Source organism: Mustela nivalis (assembly GCF_964662115.1).
Source record: "Mustela nivalis genome assembly, chromosome: 3".
Taxonomy (NCBI): Eukaryota; Metazoa; Chordata; class Mammalia; order Carnivora; family Mustelidae; genus Mustela; species Mustela nivalis.
Window position 1 is genome coordinate 123,166,528 of NC_139022.1, and position 20,550 is coordinate 123,187,077.

Genomic DNA, 20,550 nt, shown 5'->3' on the forward strand with positions numbered 1-20,550 from the left:
GAAGCCCCCGATAGGAAAACCTTAGGAAAGAACCTGTAGAAATCCCTAGATATCCTTAGTTTGTCCCTCAATTAATGGAAGGTAAATTCAAGTCATTTAACCAGATAGGATTCCTTTCAGAAGTAGAACGTGCAGATCCCTCTAGCAACTCTTAATCACTCAGAGGCAATAAATTGATCTGGAATCACAGCTACTGGAGGAGGAAAGCCACAGAGTCCCGGAACCAGCTAGGAGGGTTTTTCCAGGGGCACCTAAACCAGAATAGCAAATACACCTGGTGGAATTGAACTTGAGAAGAAGAGGGCACTGTGGAGACATTGCAGTGGGCTCCAGGAGTGTGCCATGGGCAGCTCCTTATTTAAATGGAGGTGGGTAGGGTCACCTGGGTGGCTCAGTCAGTTAAGTGTCTGTCTTCAGCTCAGGTCATGATCCCAGGCTCCTGGGATCGAGCCCCCTCAGGATCCCTGCTCAGCAGGGAAACTTCTTTCTCTCCCTCTACCTGCTGCTGTGCCTGCTTCCTCCCTCCCTCCCTCTCTCTCTCTCTCCCTCTCTTTGTCAAGTATATAAATAAAAGCTTTTTATGGGGGTGGATACAGATAAGATGCCTCCTACAGAAGGGACCCTTCCCGGCATGCCCTGCTCCCTGGGCCAGTGCACACAAGCCTCCCAGTATTCCCGGGGTCGGGTAGAGGGTTCATTCACTGTAGGGAGGAAATACAGGAGAAAGAGTGAAGGCGATGGCCCGTGTTGGCCACAGTGCCACTATAGACTGAGACATTGAGACTGCGGAGCCGTTTCAAGCCATCGGGAGCCCAGGCTAACTATAGTCCTGAAATCTGCAACCAGGTCACCTCCTTAGAAGTTTGACTCGCATCTGAACCATTGCTTTAATCACGTCACTTTTCCTCCTTCTGTATGCCGAGGCTTTCTTGAGTGGGGGAAAAAAGGTGGAATTACTATTAAGAAATAGGGACTTGCTCAGAACGCCAGAGGCATCCGTCGGATGTGGCCTGCACGTGAAGATAACAGTCATTTGTGGTTTGGCTGTAAAGGGCTGAGGGTCCCGTGGTAACTCACGAGCGCAGAGGGAAATGCTTCCCGGGGCTCCTGAGGATTATCACGCCGGGCAAAGGGGCACGGAGGTTTGGCCTGCTATGTTCACTTCAGGCCATGACAGCATCTTACCTCTGTCCCTCCCTCTCCCAGGCGCCTCCATTCCAACCACCTGTACTGTGACTGCCACCTGGCCTGGCTCTCGGATTGGCTGCGACAGCGGCGGACAGTTGGCCAGTTCACACTCTGCATGGCTCCTGTGCACCTGAGGGGCTTCAACGTGGCAGATGTGCAGAAGAAGGAGTACGTGTGTCCAGGTGAGCTTGCCCCGCCCCTCTCTCCTCTGTGCTGTGACCCACGCACCGCCGAGCCCACTCTCGCATCATTGTGGGCATGAGCCCACACCCAGCCCAGACCTGGGCGTGGAGTCTCCTAGGTTCCCCAGCACCGCACAGTCCCTTGGACTCTGGGGCGCCCTGACTAGAGTCCTGAGAAAGAAGCTCTTGTCCTCTAATAAAGGAAACTGCTCAACAAAGTCATGAATCAATCACTTTCTGTTGAGCTTCGTAGTCCATCGATGCTAAGAAATTTAGCATGCGTTAAGTGCATTGTTTAGTGTTTCCTAAACACTTGCCTATTATCTAATTGCTCATAGAAATTGAGAGACAAGTGAGTGGAGGTGGTGGGGGTCAGCCTGCTTGGCTGGAAACCCTAGCTCTGTCCCTCAGTAGTGTGTGACTTTGGCAAATTACCACATGTCTGCAAAATGGAAAAATCATAGTATGTAACTCTAGGGGTGGTTGGGAGGATTAAATGAAACTAATGCATAGAAAGCCCTTAGCATAATACTCAGCACTTTGGTAAGAGCTAGTAAGTGGAGCTTAATTTTTATAGTTTAGTGGACCCACAAAATGCACTGAGCCAACAGCAGAGTTTGATCTGTGAGTAACTGAAGTATAATAGAAGCACAGAGTGTCTAGTACAGGAAACAGAACTGTGCACAAGACGGAAGGCAGCGCAGACCTCCAGGGACAGGAGGTGGCTGAGCAACCCGAGATCTTCCCAGAGGATGTAGTGGCTTTTAACCCGGAATTGAGGAATTCCAAGTTTGCCTATTTGTTTTTACTTCTCATTGACACCTTCCATTCCCACCAGCTCTCTTCTTCTGGTGGCAAGGAAGGAGAGCCCATCCCTGAATTTCCTCAAAAACAGAAAGTGTTCAGTTGAGTTTCTCACAGAGGCATCCCCAATTTCCAGGCATCCCGAAATGGGAGCCCAGTGGCCTCTGAAAGCTGATCTTAGGGGGTCGGCCTAAAGGAAGGAGGAAGGAGAGGGACCTCAGCACTGGGGTGGGAGGGAAGGAAGTGCACCCCTGACATTTCTTGACCATTGCTGTTTTCAGAATTGAAGGCAGCCTGAGCCCCATGGGTCCTGCAGGGCCCCGACCCAGCCAGCAGTGCAAACCGGCCCCCTTCTGCTCTTAGGTGGCATTGGCAACGGAAGTTTGTTTTTTTTTTTTAATTCAACTTCATCTTGCGCTCCCTCCTGCTCTCTCTTGTCATGTTATTACTTCATCAAGTTATTTATTATCCAAAAACATTTTAACATGTCTCAGAGCAGCACCTTAATAATTTCCTATAGACGCCCACTTAGAAATCACTTCCCGTCAAACACATATAATAAAACCGTTTATCACACAGGCACCCAACTCACATACACTGACTATAATTACAGTAATTATTAGGCAAAGAGTACAATATCGGCATAAGTGCCAGTGAAAGAAATAATTATAGAGTGCAGGAGTCATCCAAGAGCTAGTGAGAAAAACTAATTAGAGAGAACGTGAAAACACATCATTACCGGTGGGTGCCAGGCTGACGCTCCGTGCCAACACGCGTACCACCTCGTCAGGAAAGCACCTTCCCCACCAAGGAGGGGCAGCTTGCTTCCCCGTAACTGTCACCATCAGGATCCAAACCCTGGATCCTGCTCAGGGATAGAGGCTGACCCTCCCAGGTCCTGGACGTGCTCGTGTCCTAAACCTCCCTGCTTCGAAAAGGCTAGATCTAGCAGGCGGGTTGACGGTTCAGTACGAGCGACCCTGTTGCCTCCCCAGGGCTTGTGGTGATCCCTCACGCTTGGTAGGACGAAGCTGGGTGTTTTCTGAAGATATCAGCATCTGGCCCGCAGGCTCCAGACATGAATGCACCGTTCACCTGCACCCCTCACCCGTAGGAGAAATGTACTGTGGGAAATTCAGTGTGGGAAGCCCTCTGCGGGAGGGATTCTTGGAGGCTCTCCAGGCTCTCATGGGTTAAGAACAGAGCTGCGCAGGGGGTTGGCTTCCTTGAGGGTCCACGTCAGATGTCATGGTTAGCTGAATTCACTGTCCCCGACGAAGGAAGCACCGCCATCCTAGTGGGGTGCAGGAGGAACATCACCTCCGGAAGGTTCGACCTCTTCAATAACTGTTAAAGGTAGTTTGTGAGGCTGTGTGCGGGGGATGGCAGAGGAAGCCTCGCGGAGCAAGACCCCATGTGTGCACACTCAGGAGGCCAACACGGAGGGCTGCTTTCACACACCAACCGCCCCCACCCCAACACCCACGGGGTAGAGTGCGGGCTCCACCCGTGGCGGATCCCACAGGGCATCCGCGTGTGGCCGTTTGGTAGGAATCTGACCCTGTCGGTTGTAGACTGTGAAACCATCAGTGTTCTTGTTCAGGCTCTTCCCTCGGTGACTCCCCAGAGGAGGACTTCTGTGGAGAGAAGCAGGAGTAAGAGCATCTCCAGGAAGCTAGAGGTCATCTGCTCCGGAGAGAAAAAGGCTTGGGGCGCCAATTAAGCCATCCCTGCGTGTAGCTTCATCACCAACAGCCCCTGTCAGGGAAGCGTCAGAAAACCTCCAGGGCCCTTAAACCGTATCAAAAAATTCGCTCAACACATGACTCCAGAGACAGGAAAGAGCTTTATCTCGCTCAGCCTGGGCGGGCCCTGCCTGTTCAAGTCCCCGCTATCTCTCTGTGAATGAAATCCAGCCGACCGGAGCCAGGCCTCTTCTCCCCAGGATTCCTGGCAGCGGGTGTCTTATCACTCCTGCTAACCCAGAAATTGGCCAGCAGGGCACTTTGGCCAAAATCATCTCCTCTGTCAACCTCCCCTTCCGATTGAAGGTATTTATTTCTTCCTCTAAGGAGACATCTAGGAATTTTTCAAAGGGTGGGAGACTATATTTCATTTTTTATTAACGTTTTCTCAGGTATACAGTTGGACTGCTTGGTTTCCTTCAGCCACTGATGCAAGGATTCCTCTGTGAATTTTTTTGTTGTTAAGAAGAGGGTCAGGGTCCTAGGACTAGAAGAGGCTGCTGTGGTCCCTGCTGCTTGTTACCTGAATGGGACTGGGACTTTATTGAATTCATAAGAACAGGCCAGAGAAAAGGTTCTACTTTGGCCATTACTGGACTCATGGGCGTTCCACGATCTGGGTTTTAGCCCATCCTTACCTAAAGGGTTTATGCTGGGGTTTAAGCTCTAGGATTTGTCTTCCATGCATCAATTTTCTGGTTGCTTAATCTGAAAAAGTTTCTACTGGTCACAATTTGTAATTCAAGGGTATTAGTTAAATATTTGACCCCTTGAGTCAATTATCTCTTTCCTTTAGACATCTTTGTATTCATTGGTTTGTCCACCTGTTTCACACTTAACCTCTGCATCGTCTTTGAGGGTGAGATACTCTTTCCTGAAGGTCAGTCTTGTCTTCTAGTACGAAAGGCTCACATCAGACATTTTTCAGGTGCCCCAATGCCTAGAACAATACTTGCTCTTAAAAGCCTCTCAAGAAATCCTTCCTCATTTATTATTAAAAATGAAATAGGCATATCTCCCTGGAAACAAGACACTTTCCCCTTCCTTCCTTTTTTTTTTTTTTTTTTAATTTGGGACTAGTTACTGAGTATAAAGATAATTAAGGTAAGCCATGACTAGCCGCCCATCTCCTTAGGAGGTTTTAATTAAAACACCATAATTGGACATTGCAAGAATGAGATTATTAGGTTTATTTAGCCATTCCTAAAATTATCATGCCTCTGGTATTTAAATCACATTCATTTATATTCTCATCATAATTGCTCAAGCCCCATTGTCATTGCAGTCTGTTGTTGGCTTTTGAAAGGCCAGAGGCCAACAGGGATGCTTAATTTGAATGCGGGAATTAATTTATTTCCACATGCTCACGAGGCCATTGGATTTTTCAGTTCTGTGCACTCTGCTGGGTGGGAGTCCCTTTAAAGACAGAAAGGAATAAACACAGCTCTAACAAGAGTGTCCCGCCATCTCCAGCAGAGCTTACACAGTCTGTGTCTTGGCCCCTGAGCTTCCTCTTCCTACCTCCTGAGATTGCCGGGCTCTTACGGTTTTCAATATCATGGCAATAAAGAGAGGCGTTGGGTGTCTTTTTTGGTAGAGGAGGTGGTACAAAGAGCACTGGACCAAATTTTAGAACTTTGTCGTTCATCGGGTCCATGATCTTGAACAGTTTGCCTGACCTCTTTATGCTTCCCTTTTTTCATCGGTATAATGGAAGTAATAAAAAAATAATATTAGAACCTGTATCACAGATTTTGTGAGAACCCAGTGAGATCATGCCCACAAAGCACTGGATGAAATATGGGGCACATAGGAAACCGTCCCTAAGCCCTAGCTGCTATTATGAGAATGACATCATTCTCAGCTTGGCCACCATTGTGTCCCTGGGCAAGTACTCTCCTCTAAGGGATGGTTTCCTCACCATCTCTGTGGCCCTTTTCAGGTCTGAAGTTTGTTGACCTTTGCCCCACTCATTTGGGCACGAGTTAGGACTTTCCCCTTTTGGCACGATGCCGAGTAGAAGAACAAAGTTGAGGAGGCAGCCGGCAGGAGCCAGGCTCCCCAGTCCTCACTTCTCCTCCTTCTCTCTCAGACCGGAGGGGGTGTGGCACAGTCAGCAGAGCCAGGATGACATGATCCCTGTCCATGCCAGCCGTCACAGGCACTTCCCCGTGACAGGGCTAGCCAGGGACACATTCCTGCCCTCGTGCTCATTGTGGGCCCCCTCCCCGCACCGGGAAGCAGTTGCCTTGTGATGGCGATCAGGGAAGAGCAGGGAAGGGTTGCCCCACATTCTGCTCTGCCCTCCCTCAAGACATCAGACCACGGTCTGAGGCGTCAGGAGACACCAGAAGGCGGGCCATCTCTGTTTGCTCCTTGTGTGGCACCAGGGTGGCTCTGGTTCCACATTGAAATTCCCAGTAGTGATTCAGAAAGGGGAGACAAGCCCCGAGGGCAGACAGGTACTTGGCCCATCTCCCCGTCTCCCTGTTCTGCATGAGAACTTCCTTCCACCTTAAGGCAGCAACATTTTCATCCCACTGAAAGAGTGCTCAGGGCAGATAGTTTGGGAACCCATTTAAAAACAAAGAGCAAAGTTCATGTGCTCTCCCAAGTTCATCAGGAAACATCTCCGAACATGGACTACAGGGGTTCTGTGTGCTAGTGAATCACTATGCTCTGATTTAAGCTGCTTTCTTTGCCAGGAAGAGGAGGAGGTGGTAGCAGCAGGCAGGCTTGCTCAGGACTGTGAATGTTCGTGGGTGACGAAGGCACATGTTCCTACAACAGGAACACGCCCGTGTGTGTAGGCAGACACCGGCCCAGATCAGCCCCTCCCTTCAAAGACAGGTGGAGACTCTTTCCACCCTGATCAAAACACTCTGTTCTCATTCCTCTCCGCTTCCCAGCTTGTATAGTACTAAAATTTCTCAGAAGAAAGGTGGGTGTTTCATCACTTTGGCCCCCTGAGAATCCACTGTCACCTGCACCAACCACATTGCATGTGGACAGGAGAGGCTGGGAGGGAGGGATTTGCTGACAGAACTAAGGGAAGCCTGGGTCACTCTTACCTGTGCAGATGAGCAAGGCTCAGAGGGAGCCCCAGGGGACTGGGCAGTTGGCCTTTGCTGGCACTGAGCTGTGGTAGAAAGACCTGAACTTCAGGCATGAAAGTCCCATCCACCTAATAGCCACTCCATTCCTCCACACTACTGCGGAGCCCAGGGCCCTCAGAACTCAGGTGACCTCCCTTCAGGACCCTTCTAGAAGGATTGCTTGCCCCCCCCCCCCACATAGCTTGGTGACATTCAGCCCCCACTCTGCCAGGCTTCTAGACCAATTTTATCCATGTGTTCATCCTTTCAATCACCCAAGGTATGTTTACTGAGTTCCTGCTCTGTGTTTCAGTCCTATTTTGGGCACTGGGGATGGAAGAGGGCAGAAGACAGCACAGGTCACTGCCCTTATAGAATTTACATGCTAGTTGCCATCTCTCCAAAGACCAAAAGCCAAGGGGAGGGACTTCTGCCATCACAGCACTCCCAGGCTCAAAGGGAAGTGGGCTCAGTCTGTCGGACATTGATCAGGGGGGAAGGTTTCCAGGGGAAATGAACCCATCTTTCAACCCCATCTTAAACCTGACATGTTTGTTTCAACAAGAGGATAACACCCTCACCACCTGTGAATGCCTGGCTGGGAGCCGCCAGTCCAGGATGCCGACAGAGGCTATAATTACCTTTGTTTCTCTCTTCGTAATTAAAGGTGTTGTTAGTGACCTGGTTACGGAATCTTTTTCAAAGGCTTTTTTTTTTTTTTTTTTACCTTGACAACATCCCTTGAAATGTAGCACATGCTGCCTGCAGAATGAAAGCCACCCTCTGAAAGACCCAGCTCATCCCCAGAGGGATTCCAGACTACAACCTGGGTCTGGTTTAAACAGATTTAATTTCAGCATAGATGTCAAAAGGGACATTTTTGGGAAAAAACAAAAAAACTCCATTTTAGAACTTCCTGTTGCCCACATGAGCCCTTGACTATACTGTCTTTCTCCCCGACTTCCCTTTCTGACACACCCCAACCAAGTAATATTTTTACAGATCAAAAGACGGGCAGCCTCTGGATGGAAGTTCAAGGGCACAGACTACAGCCTTCCGTGTAGCCCCTGACTTGCCCAAGCAGGAAGGTGCCCGGGGTGTGATGACTCTCCCTGACTTTGTTAGGTGCCCTTTGCCCCAGGGTGTGGAGGGCCAGGCCTGGCATTTTTCTTTGGGGAGCATGATCTGCACTTCAAAAGCCCTGACACCTGAAGCCATGCCTCTCCCAGAGCCTCTCTTGCGTGTGTGGGGAGAGGGAGGGAGCACTTCCCACAATAGATCCCCCTGACCACCTGCAAAGCGGTGGTGCCAGGGATGCAGAGGTGCTGTTGGGTGTCTTACTCCTGCTTCCCTTCCTCTGAAAACCAGGAGTCCTGAATCTTTCCATCCAGAAAGGACTTCAGAAGTCATGCAGTCCAAACTCCTTATTGACTGAGATCAAAGCAAAAAAACTCAGAGGAACATTATGACTTGCAGACCATTAGTGGCAGAGCCAGACTCATTAATAGTAATGATAACAACAACTAACAGTACTAAACTCTGACTTTGTGCTATGCATTCTGCTAAATCTTTTACATGCATTAACTTCCTTTACCTTCACAACAAAACCATGCTATGAAATAAATATTGTCATCTTCCCCCATTTCACAGATGGGGAAAACTGAGGCACAGGATATAAGGATGAAATTACAGAACCAGGATTCAAATTGAGGCAGTGGGACTCCAGGGCCACAGCATCCTCGTTCCTGATCTGAGACTCTCACAGACTGATTCTCTGGGATTGCCATTTTTCTCAGAAATGGGAATCTTCTCCAGTTTCAAACTAAGTTGGTATCCCTTCTCTCAGAGAATGTTCCAGTTGGGAACTTCGGTATAAGTCATCATCTCTTCGGCATTTTTCTGGTCTCCATGAAATGCGCTAGTGCAACACTGGGGAGTTGGACGTCCTTGTGCTCTTGACAAGAATATTTTCTCAAATGTCCCTGCTAGGAGGACATTTTTAAATATTTGATGTGTGTGTGTGTGTGTGTGTGAGAGAGAGAGAGAGAGAGAGGAGCCAAAGGAAATAAGAATCTTTGGTTATTGAGTTAACACTGTCCAGTGAGGTAAGCGTTCCACATCAAGCCTTCCACATTCCTTTGAGCCCCAGGCATAGGGACTGTCAGAGTGTGGAGAGGGAGGCTTCCACTTTGAGTCTCAGTGTCTGAAAAGGCATTTGCTACAGGCCCCCTTGGTCTCTGATGCAACCACTGTAACCAGACCCTCTCTGGCTTCCCAGACTTGGCTTCTCCAGTGAACAGAGGCCACACCAAAATTAGTTTTTCCCTGCCGACATTTTTGTGTTTCATGTTTCATCTCTTTCCAAGGGCTCCCAGCCAGAAGTCCCATGTCCGAGCAACGAGGAGATCTTCAGGGTTGGTCTGAGCTTACCCAGCCCCTGGCCCTCTGCTCTGGGGCTGGGGGTCTGGAAAGACATTGACAGCATCCCTGCTGACTAGATCTAGCCGGTGTGGGATATCAAGTCCTGAGGGGGTTTGGGGTTGAGTCTACTTTTTGGTCCACAATGTCGTCATTTGGAAAACTAACCACAGGTTCGAGATTCTTGCCTTAACGTTGAAGAAATAGGGATAGCATGAAAGTTTTTCGGTCTTGAAAACATCTGAATTCACTGCTTGTGACTGTTGGAACCCTGAGTTAGTTTGCTATTATATGTACTTCTCTGCAGTTGATATTCTAAGTAAGCGCCTTAGTACGTGAGTTTTTACTACTTTGCTTTAAACTCACACTGCTTCTCACCTCAAAACAAAAAACTAACTCCAAAATATGTAGTAACTTATTTCCCATTTTTTCCAATGAGGTAGGTTTTATTTGCATGTTGTCTGGACATACAAGCTGTTTGAAAATGCCTTGGATGTTGTCACTGCTGGGGACTATTGACAGTTGGACAACATCGGTGCCCCAAATAATGAAATTCTGACGCCTTTTTTCCTCCCACTTGGTTTTAGTCATGAGTTCTAGCCTCTAGAGAAAAGAAGGAAAATGTGTCTATGTTCAGCATCCAGTCCTCCAATAAAAGCCAAACAACGTGGGTGTTCATTCAACACTAGGCTGAGAGCATAGTCCCCGCGTGTGCTGTTTGCATGCCTGTGGCATATTTTCATGCGGGATTGACTCTGTGAGCAACCCTTTCTCTGAAAGACGAGGCTGATGGGATGACAGAGCAGGTGGAACAATCCAGAAGCAGGTCAAGGTCAGAATCTCTCCTCTTGGCTAAATATTTAGCCAGGGGCAGCTGTGTCTCCCAGCTGAGGGGAGATGTCAGCTGGCGAACGTGTTTCAGGTAGCTTTTCAGGTAATGCTGGGAAGTGGTGAAGAGGCACAGAAGGCTAGGCAGCTCCTGACCCTGCCGTGACTGACCGCTGTGTTCCTGCCCGACAGGCCCGCACTCAGAACCTCCATCCTGCAATGCCAACTCCATCTCCTGCCCCTCGGCCTGCACTTGCAGTAATAACATCGTGGACTGTCGAGGGAAGGGCTTGACTGAGATCCCCGCCAACTTGCCAGAGGGCATCGTCGAAATGTAAGTGCCCCATCTGCCACTCTCTGTCCCTGGCGAGTTTACCTCTCCATCTCAGCCTGTCCCCCGGTGGTCTGGCGGCACGATGGCCTGTCAGAGCTAACTATGGAGAACACTCAGGAATCTCTTTGCTATCCTTCCAGGCGCTCCCAGGTGTGGTAGTTTCCAGAACGCAGTCAGCAAACTGCCTATGGGTCCAAATACTCCGACACTTAGTTCTGTGAATAAAATTTTCTTGGAACACATCCACACCTATTGTGTAGGCATTGTCGGTGGCTGTCCTCATAAGGCAGGATTGAGTAGCTGTGACCTACAGCCCACCAAGCCCCGTTAGGTGTACTCTCTGGCCCTTTATGGTGGCAGTTTGCAAGTCCCTTCCCTGGAGCCGCCTTGGGGTCATGTTCTAGCTCTACCTTCCACTAGCTGTGTGGCTTTGGGCAGCGTAATTGCTCTCTTTCATCTCTAGTTCTCTCAGCTTTAACAATGTGGTAATTATAGTATCATCCGTGGGTCACTGTGGAAACAGTGAAATACAGCGCGTAAGCCCTTAATTCGGTCCTTGGCACATGAGCAAGTGCTCTGTGCAGTGTGGTAGTGTTGGCAGAAAGTACACGAGTGACGAACTCATTTCATGGCTGCCATTAACTGAACAAGAGACTGAACTGTTAATCATTTCAAATCAGATTCTTGTCCTCTAGACGCGGTCTGTAGGTAACACGGACAAGATTATGCGTGTCCACGTGTGTGCACGGATCCACTAAAAGTTCCACTAAAAATTGGTTGACCGTATAGCTCAATCTTGTCCTCGCTTCTGCCGCGCATTAGATGATAGCTGGTTTCTCATTCTGGATCGAGTAGAAGGTCAGTTGACACCGACGTCAAGATCACTCATTAAATGACCACAAGTGTGTTCATGTTCTACCCTCGCTTTAAGGTGGCTTTATTAAAAACACAGTGAGATACAACCCTCCTGCTCCAAATATCATCAGATAAAATCCTCCAAATAAGACACACATTCCCCTAGCCTCTCTGCTTCTCTCCTCCGCCTTCTTCCTCCTACACATGCCCTTCTGGTCTGATAAATGGCCCATTAACTCTTCCAGCCATTCATACGTTCATCCAACAAACATGTGTGGTAGTGTTGGCAGAAAGTACACGAGTGTACTTAGCCCACTGTGTTCCAATCACAGTTCTGTGCTTGAGGAGCATCAGTGAATAAAAAAGATAAAATTTCTGCCTTTATGGTGCTTGCATTCTAGTGGGGGATGGGGGAGGTAATAAATAATAACCAAAGCAAAGCAAATTATAGGATATGATCGAAGGGGGTAGCTTCTGTGGAGAAAAATAAAACAAGGAAATATTCAAAGTAAGTAAGGAAGAGAAAATAAAGTGGCTATGTGGAGGAACAGTATTGCAGGTCGAGGGCACAGCACGTGCAAAGGTCCAGAGGTAGAAGTGTGTCTGCTGTACCAGAAGGCCAGTGTCGCTGGAGTGAAGTAAACACAAGGGAGAGTGTTGGAGGATGAGATCAGAGAGGCAGTGTGGAGCCAGATCAAGGGGGCATTTTATGGACTCTGCTTTCATCCTGATGGAGATGAGAAGAAACATGATTTACCGCAGTGGAGACTCGGATTCCTCTTTCTTTATTGGTTTTACCAACTTTTCCCTAATTCCCTTTAACACTTTCTTCCCCAGCCCCGGGGGACACAACTCATGCCTGCACCTCTTCCTGTGGGCAGGAGCTAGTCCGTCAAGCGTCCTTTCGTCCTGACACCCACACCTTGTGTGGCCTTCTCTCAACCTCCAGTCTTCCTTTCAGCAACAACCAACAATTAATTCACTTCACATTTTGCTGTGTCCCTTCACTAAAGGGTCTGTTGCTCTAGCCTTGGAGATCCCTTCCTCCCGTGGAGCTCACTTAGACCCCATGCCTCTCCCCATTATCCCCTCGCTTCTCTTCTTCTCCCATTTCCTTTTATTCCTGGCCTTATGCTCTCTCCTTTCCATACTGTTTCCCTTGTCTTCATCTTCCTCCCCTAATTCATTCCCCCCTTCTCTCCGTCTCCTACCCGTGATCCTCCCAGTTCCCTTCCCAGCCCCATCTTCCTCGTCACCCAGGTAACACTTTGCTCCTTGTCATAAGAACCTCCACCTTCCCTCTCCATCCATGCCTCTGGCTCTCCCAAGACAGATGTTCAAGACAGAATTCTTGCCACGTTCACCTCATTTCAGATTCCCATAGATCTTCGCTTTCTTTCTCTGCCCCACTTTGTTCCTTTCCCCCTCCATCTGCCAGGCTTATCTTCCCTCCTCGACAACCATAGCTCTTTCCTCAAACCACAGCCTGATGAAAGAGGCCAGTCTAGTAGTCAAGCGGTAACTTGACCCCCACCAGCCCCTTCTCTGCTCCCCATCTTTATACCTCCAACTTGGGCCTCACAGGCACAGAGCTCAGGTGTCTGGGAGAGAGAAAGTGCAGATGTCCACATCAGAGGTGGGATCCGCGCAGACCCAGCCAGTCCTGGACTCTTGACGTCATACCTGGACACCAAATTTTTAAAGGGATATTAACAAACTAGTGTAGTGATTTCTGAAAGGCTCTCTGATCACTGATATCTTTTTCCTGATGTGAGGTAAAGTGAGAAAAACAAAAACAATGTGATGTTTTTCTGTTAAGCAAAACTGGTCAATTTAAAGGACTATCCTTTATTTCAAATTCCTGGGCTCCCTTATTCTGTTATTGTTGTTTTTAAAAATGCCCATTATCTTATGAAATGATGGCCACTAAAGGCAGAATACATATGCTTGTGTGCCTACGCACAGGTCCATGACAAATATGTGTGTAATTTACATGTGTAATTATTACATAATTATCAATGTATGTCTCTGTATAAACACGTATCATATATAATACACAGGGCACCTTAACTGGCAAAGTAAAAGGTCTGGAACCACCTAGCCTGTGAGATCTAAAAGTCTGGGAATAACCAACCTAGCTAGAGTGCTTCTAAAAACAGCCGCAAACAGCAACCGGATTCTTGAGTGTAGACGGTGAATTCAGGGACCTAGCTCCACGTAATGGCTCTGGCCCTGCCTTCTAGCTCTTGCTAAATGACTTTTCTGAGTCTTGTTTTCCTCAACTGAGACATGCAGAGGCCAATGGTACCTTCTTAACAGTTCTTGTGAAAGTGAAATGAATGTGTGCAGCCAAATGCTTAGCCAGGACTGTTGGTATTTTACTACTGCTAGTACTAGTACTAGTACTACTATCACTTCTGTTTAACTACTACCACTTCCACTTGTATCAGTCTCAGTGAGAAAGGTTGGACCATATCATCAGCACTGGAGCTACCTGCATGCGCGAACCTCCCATAACGCTATGTCAAGCTTTTGAGGGGTTTGGGTGAGAGAAGAGATTCAAGAAACAGGCTGGCCAGTTGCATTAGGAATGGAGCCGGACAGTGGCTCATCTTCATGCAAATGTATGCAGACATGGAAATAAGGCTGCCCCTGCTTCCCGAGCACCCATGGCCCACCAGACAGATTGCCCAGGATTTCTCCTTCTGTGATGAAATGAAGCTGAGACATTAAAGCAGACGAGGCAAGATTCTTTGGTTCGGAATATATGGGGAGAGGTGACACGTAAGAGAGACCTTTGAGGAAGAAACCTGCTCATTCTTCAAGGCGACAAAGCCTGTGCCTGGGGACCTGTGTGTTGGCCCAGAAGTCTTGAAAGCAGCTGAAACGCATCCTCTTAGCAGGGAGAGAAGACCAGCAGATGGGGGAGGTTGAAAGATGAGACAGAGAGTAGAGAGTTGAAACTGCAGTACGCACCCCAGGATGAATAAGAAGTGTCTGATTTATCATCCCAAAGACATCTGAATGTGACTTTTTCTTTTTACTGTCAAGAATTCTGCCTCTTGTCCATGGCACGCATACAATGCAGACTTTCCCTCTCTCCTTAGAGATGCTGGGCACCCTATCATCAGGCGCTCCAGGCCCTATGCACAACCCTTAGCAAGCAGTGGTGCTCCAACACCTCAGGAGGGGTTCTGTGCTCCCCACCATTTTAGAGGGAGGAAGGGCTATCTCTCATGCAAAGCAATCTGGCGAACTCTTTTCAAAAATTTTTTTCAAAGCCGAAGCAGCTCAGAGAACTGTATGCTGGTCTCCCTGCATGGCAGAGCCAATTCCTCTAAAAATAGCTTTCTTCCAGAGAACCCACAGTGAGGCAGCTTCCTGCAGATTTTCCTCGAAACTGAGCTACCACCAACAGCACAGTTCTTGCCACTCCCTGTCGTTTCTCTCCACCAGCTCTAGCCTTTAGCTGGGGTAGATTCTGGGAAGAGCCAGAGGCTTACACCTTCTCTCTTCTGTGGTCTTCTGTCTTCCCTCCATGGTCCTTCTCAAGGCTCAAGAGAACCTTCAGTAGCTAGAGCTTCTTCTTAATCTGTGTTCCATCTTCCGGTTTGCTCTGTCCCCCTCAACCCACAGCGCCGTCCAGTGTGTCTCATGCCCTCTGCTCTAGCAGCTCAGTTCAGTTGGTGGAGAAAGGCCGTGGATGGGCTTACTGGCAAGTCATAAGCAAAAGCGTCTGAGGTAAAGTAGCCCCACTTTGCACTTCATCTCACCTCAACCTCCCTGTTTATCTGGGGTGAAGAGATAAACAGTGTTTATCTGCTTAGCACAAGCAAATATTCTCCCGTTATACTGCTCACCAGGGGATTTTAAAAAGAAAGAGTGGGGGGGGGGGAGAAAGCAGCCAACAGAACAAAAGGACTGGAGGGTTCTGGAAGCCGTCACCATCTGGGATTCTTAAACGTTCTGAGAGCACCAGGTTTCTGAGGGACTGCCACGTGGAAAGAGAGGAGATGAGGTGGGATGGGGCAGTGGTATACAGGAGAAGCAGAGGAAGCACAGAATAATTAGGAACAGAGCCTTGAGATAAATAGTCCATGGTTAAATTCCCAGTTTTGCCTCTTACCTAGGGCACCTTTCTTAACATCTCCTGCTTCAGTCACCTCCCCCCTTTGCACAATGGGGCTCATCAGACCTACTAGAGATTTTCTATGAAGATTAAATAGCACAGTTGTGCAGAAAATTAGCACAATGTTTGGAAGACATTGAATGGAACCTAAATAGAAAACCTATTCACCGGGTCACATGTACGACATTGTAGAATGGTTTATAGTCTCGAGTTCCCCATACTATTTTTCTTTCATTTTTTTTTTTCCTAAGGTGATAAAAAAAAATTCTCTGGGAGAGGCATCTGGGCATATGCATAGAGTCAGAGGAGCAGCTCTGGCTCTGTGCCTGTTCCTCTGCTTTCCATAGGCAAATGCCAGGTATTGTGCAGGGCAGGTTACAAATGACTCATGTCGCGAGTGCCTGCCACTGTGTCTTTGTTGTTATTACGCTAATGATGATACTTGCTTGATCGGATTGTTGAAGGAATGAAATGAGCCAGCATGCAAAGAGCCCAGTGTCTAACATATAAGCTGGTCCTCAGGAGATGGTAGCAGTTTGTCCTTCTTGTCCCCTCAGCCCTCACTGCCACCAGCCCTTGAACCCTGCTCCAGAACCGCTCCGTCAGGAGACTCGTGGCCATGACCTGGCGCTGCTGTGCCCCTGCCAGTCTCTCTGGCATCATGTTGACTTCTGCGCTGCTAGAAATATATGGTGTTCAGTCGCATGTTTGCAAATGACAGATCATTAAGGAAGCACCGAGAAACTAGGGCAAATCAATACAGAGCACAAATGGCTGAAATCCCCATCAGATGTTCCCATTGTGTTTACTGGTGCCGGAAGATGTTCAGATGTTTGATTTGTATGTTTGTTTTTATGCTAGTTCTATTAAATCAGTTTGCAGCCTGAAGAATGTTTGCCAGACAAAGAAAGACACATGTGCCGTTTAAGAGAGACCTGAAACAGCTGTTGGCTTCAGACACCTCTCTAAATGTGACCGTTTTTGCTGATGCTAATGCTGCTTTTCATCCTTCACTCCGAAATTTTGTCACTGGGAATATGGATCTTTGCATGCTTGTGCTAGGCTATATCCAACCCACCAGGGGCTATCTGCTGCATAGAAACTTTGTGTGTGCACGTGGCACTGTGGGCTTACCCCCTTGACAAAAGGGCCGTTTCCCTGAGGATGAGCCGGCAGTGACTGGAAATAGACATGCCTCTGCTCCAAATGGGATTCGGCAGAGCTCAGTGATGGAGTTCAGGTTGCTGAATGGGATGGAGAGTTCAGGTGTCATCCGGCTATATAGCTCTTCCTGGCTGTGTGAATTTGGACAAGCAACTTAACATCTCTGAGCCTCCATTTTCTCACATTTAAAGTGGGGATGATGAGGATGACTAAGATTTGCCTCAGAGAGGTGTAAATATTAAGATAAAGCATGTAAAACACGTAGTCTAATGCCCGACTTACAAGCTCCTGATAGCTATTAGCTCTTACTATTAGCTCTTACTATTGTCGCTTTTCATACCCTCATCTTTACTTGGCATTTGAAGAAACTGACTATTCACAACTACACCCCCGCCAAACTCTGATTCCCCCTGGGGCAAGGTTAATCCCCACATCGTGGCACTCACCATGGCCTTGGCCCTCCATAAGGGCTCCGGTGTCTAGCCAGGACCCACAGCAGCATGAGCAGTAGAGAGACTACAGAGACAAATACCATCCCTGGGGTGTGCACGTCTGCCGAGTACAGGATGCACAGAGCCGTCCCTGCCGAGACTGGCGTTCTTTGTTCAAAACCACACCTTTGCACTCTATTTGCATGTGTATATATATTCGCATCTGTACTGCATCTCCCTCAACTCCTACAGCCTTTGTACAAAACACCGACCTCTGCAGAGGCTGCCTGATGTCTCAGCATCAGCATTGGGGTCTTACCCTCCCAAATGCCTCTGTGACTCTGGGGAAGTCACTTCGGTCTGTAGGCCTCAGTTTCTCTGTTTTCAGAAAGAAAGGCGGTATGTCCAATGAGTAGAAACAGATGTCAGTCCTGCTCCTTGTTAGCTCTCTTGCTCTGGACAGGCTATCTGATTTCTCTAGGTTTTATTTTCTGCATCCGCAAAAGGAGGCCACCACAGCTTGCCTCATAAATGTAAGGATTAAAAGAGCTAACAGACACAAATCAACTTGGCCTCATGAATGGTAGCTCTTCGTGTTTGTTCTGTGAGCCGTGGAACTTGCTTCTCTGATGGACCGTCTTGGGCTGTTGCTGGCCCCAGGTTATTAAACTCCTTGGTGCTCACTGGTTCATCCCTCCCTTGGCCCTTACACCCATCAGTAAAGTGGAGGTCAACTGATTATGAATTGCACGGAGAGCTGGTTGACCTTGCACATGGTGCTGACCTGACTCGCCGGGGCTCCTGGCCTGTGGCTGGGAGCGGTAGGTCCTCTTCAAAAACTGAGGGAGTTGCCTCATTACCGACAGTGGCTCTGCCCAGAGGCATCCTCCAGCCATGATCCCTTGCTGAAGTGGCAGGTGAATCACAGGAATCCCGGAGAGCATTTTCCACCTGACTGGCAGTCCCACAGACCCACGGAGCTGCCGCCTTGGCTGAGAGATGCCTGCTCAACCCTGCTCGGCTGGAAAACAAGAATGTCCTTGGAACTTCTCAGTCAAGGCAGCTGGCCCCGAGTCTGCTGCCTCCATGGGTGGCTGGATCCGGGAGCTGCCAGAATCCGAGACCCGATGGCTTGCTCTTGTGCCTTACCATGAGCCAGCCGGGCCGCCATCCAGCCAGCCTGTGCCCATGTGCCCAGCAGAATATGCTCCCCGCCCCCTCCGGCGGCCACAAAGGCTTTCCTAATAGACCGTGGCAGTCTCATTTGTAGACTCTATTCATCCAGCAGCCAAGAATGATCCATCCTGATGCTCCTCTCTCCTCCCACTCACCCTTCCCCCCCGCCCCAAACCCTTCCTTTGGCCCAGAGAGTGATTTGTCTGTGTTATGGGTAGGCCTGACAAACCATTCCACATTAGCGGCCGAGATGTTGTTTGAAATGGGAAAATTGCTGGCAAACTGCTCCATTAGCGGTTCCAGTAACAAATACTCTCTTCCCCCAATGAAGATGAGATCGCAGAGGCACAAATTAATACGGCTGTCTCCCCGACTCTGCAGCGGGGATTACTCTTCAAGATGAATGGGCTCATCCCCGCCAGAAATGCACCCACTAGATGTAGCCTCCAAGGGAGCCACTTCCGCCCGTCTGTTCCTTCTGCTCCCACCATCCCTCTCTGCACACGCTTTTTTGGGCGTCTTCCCAGCCGAGAGTTCAGGGAACATCCATGCCAGATGAGGAGTTGATGAAAATATCCGTGCCTTGGAGAAAAGGGAGATGGACGAGGAGAGGCTGAGTCCTTAGCCGAAGCCAGGGCATCCCTCATCCCTTCTAACAGAGGGAGACCTATGGCCCACCACACCGGTTCTTGGTGACAGGAAGTCATCTAAGAAGCAGGAGAGGAAAGCATTGAGATGCTCACTTGTTCCCCGTGGCTCCTTATATTCAAGGGAGTTCTGGGCCCTGGGCCTGTAGCACTTCTTATTCTGGAGTCCTAGGAGAGGAAGCACTTCAGTAAAGTCTATAAGGTGGTAATGCCACGGATTCTAGCAGCAGCCTGGAGTGGGGGGTGGTCCAGCTGGAGCCTCTAGAGCCCTCAAGGTGCCAGGGAGCCGTTTTGATGGCTATCAGGCTGGAAGCCTAAAGACTTGAAGGCCGTTTCTCCAGCACATTAGAATAGCCCATTGAAAAACCCCAGAAACAAATATCTAATGTTGTTATATACTGTATATCATACTCTTAAAAACTAATCAATCGGATATACCTTAATTAAGAAACCAGAAGTGAAGTCAGCCATTGTCACTTCTGCCTGTTTGATCCCCTGTGGCAGGGGGATTGAGTCTGTAACTGAAAGGTGACATGCTTCTCTGGCCAATGGGCCTTGCTAGCCCACGGGTCATTTCTTCTTTTTCCCTTTATCCCTTTGACTTTTTCAGCACTCTGGTGCTACAGCTTTTTGAAGAAGGCCTCTGCCTTCAAAGATGGCTTATAAAAAGCAAGAGCCAGAATCCTCAATTACTTTTCTAATTTTTCCAGAGCCCATTAGATCCTGGGACGGGTGCTCCATCCACCAGAACACGAGTTTCTAGCTTTCACATGGTCTCTGCCTGGTGTTCTGGAAGCAACATGGATGCGGGTGATGAGAGGGACCATCCTGTCCTCGAGGCCCTCAGCCACCCCCTGTAGACAGGTGGGTGCTTAACTAACTCTTCTCTGCTCTGTTTCTCAGACGCCTGGAACAGAACTCCATCAGATCCATCCCCGCTGGAGCCTTCACCCAGTACAAGAAGCTGAAGCGAATGTGAGTTTTCCCTGGGGGGAGACAAGGCCGATGTTTCCATGTGGGGGGTGATGTGTCCTGGTTCATGGGCAAGCTGCCCAGCGGACAATCTGCATCACATTCTTCTTGGAGAGGTCATGGTTGGACCTGGAATGCTGTCTGAGATGGAGAGGTGTGGCTCACCTCAGATGCTGAGGTATACGGATTTAGACACCTCAGAACTCAGGGTCTCTCCAGCTAGAGCACAGTAAGATCATCCGGATGAGAGGTGGAGCCCAGCTGGCTGAGAAACCCATACCACCATGTGGATTGTCCTCGCTTCCCTGATGTGGACCTGAAGTAGGAGTGTCAGGAAGGCTGAGACAGTGGCCTCATGTCGGTCTCCAGTGCCCTAACCGACATGTCCACAGCCACGCACACACTCCTCTAACAGAGAGTGAGCGTCTGCCGCGTGCAGGAACCGCAGGGTCTGTGGACAGAGTGTGCGCTAAAGCCAGGTCAGCTCTCGTGGAGCTTACATACCGGAGTGGGAGAACACAGGAAAGAAACAAATACCAGAAATCGGTAAGCACTGGGAAGTAAAACTAAGGAAGGGCCCAC

General features: G+C 48.9%; 1 protein-coding gene across 2 annotated transcripts in view; it reads left to right on the forward strand.

Moving 5' to 3' along the window:
- The window catches only part of SLIT3 (slit guidance ligand 3), a gene marked incomplete at its 5' end in the record, with an annotated part of 594,733 nt that overhangs the window by 465,197 nt on the left and 108,986 nt on the right, over positions 1-20,550 (forward strand). For both annotated transcript variants that reach the window (XM_082724113.1, XM_082724112.1), the window contains 3 exons: positions 1,207-1,370; positions 10,453-10,594; positions 19,900-19,971. In XM_082724113.1, coding sequence (XP_082580239.1) covers positions 1,207-1,370; positions 10,453-10,594; positions 19,900-19,971 — 378 coding nt within the window. The remainder of the gene's footprint in view (positions 1-1,206; positions 1,371-10,452; positions 10,595-19,899; positions 19,972-20,550) is intronic.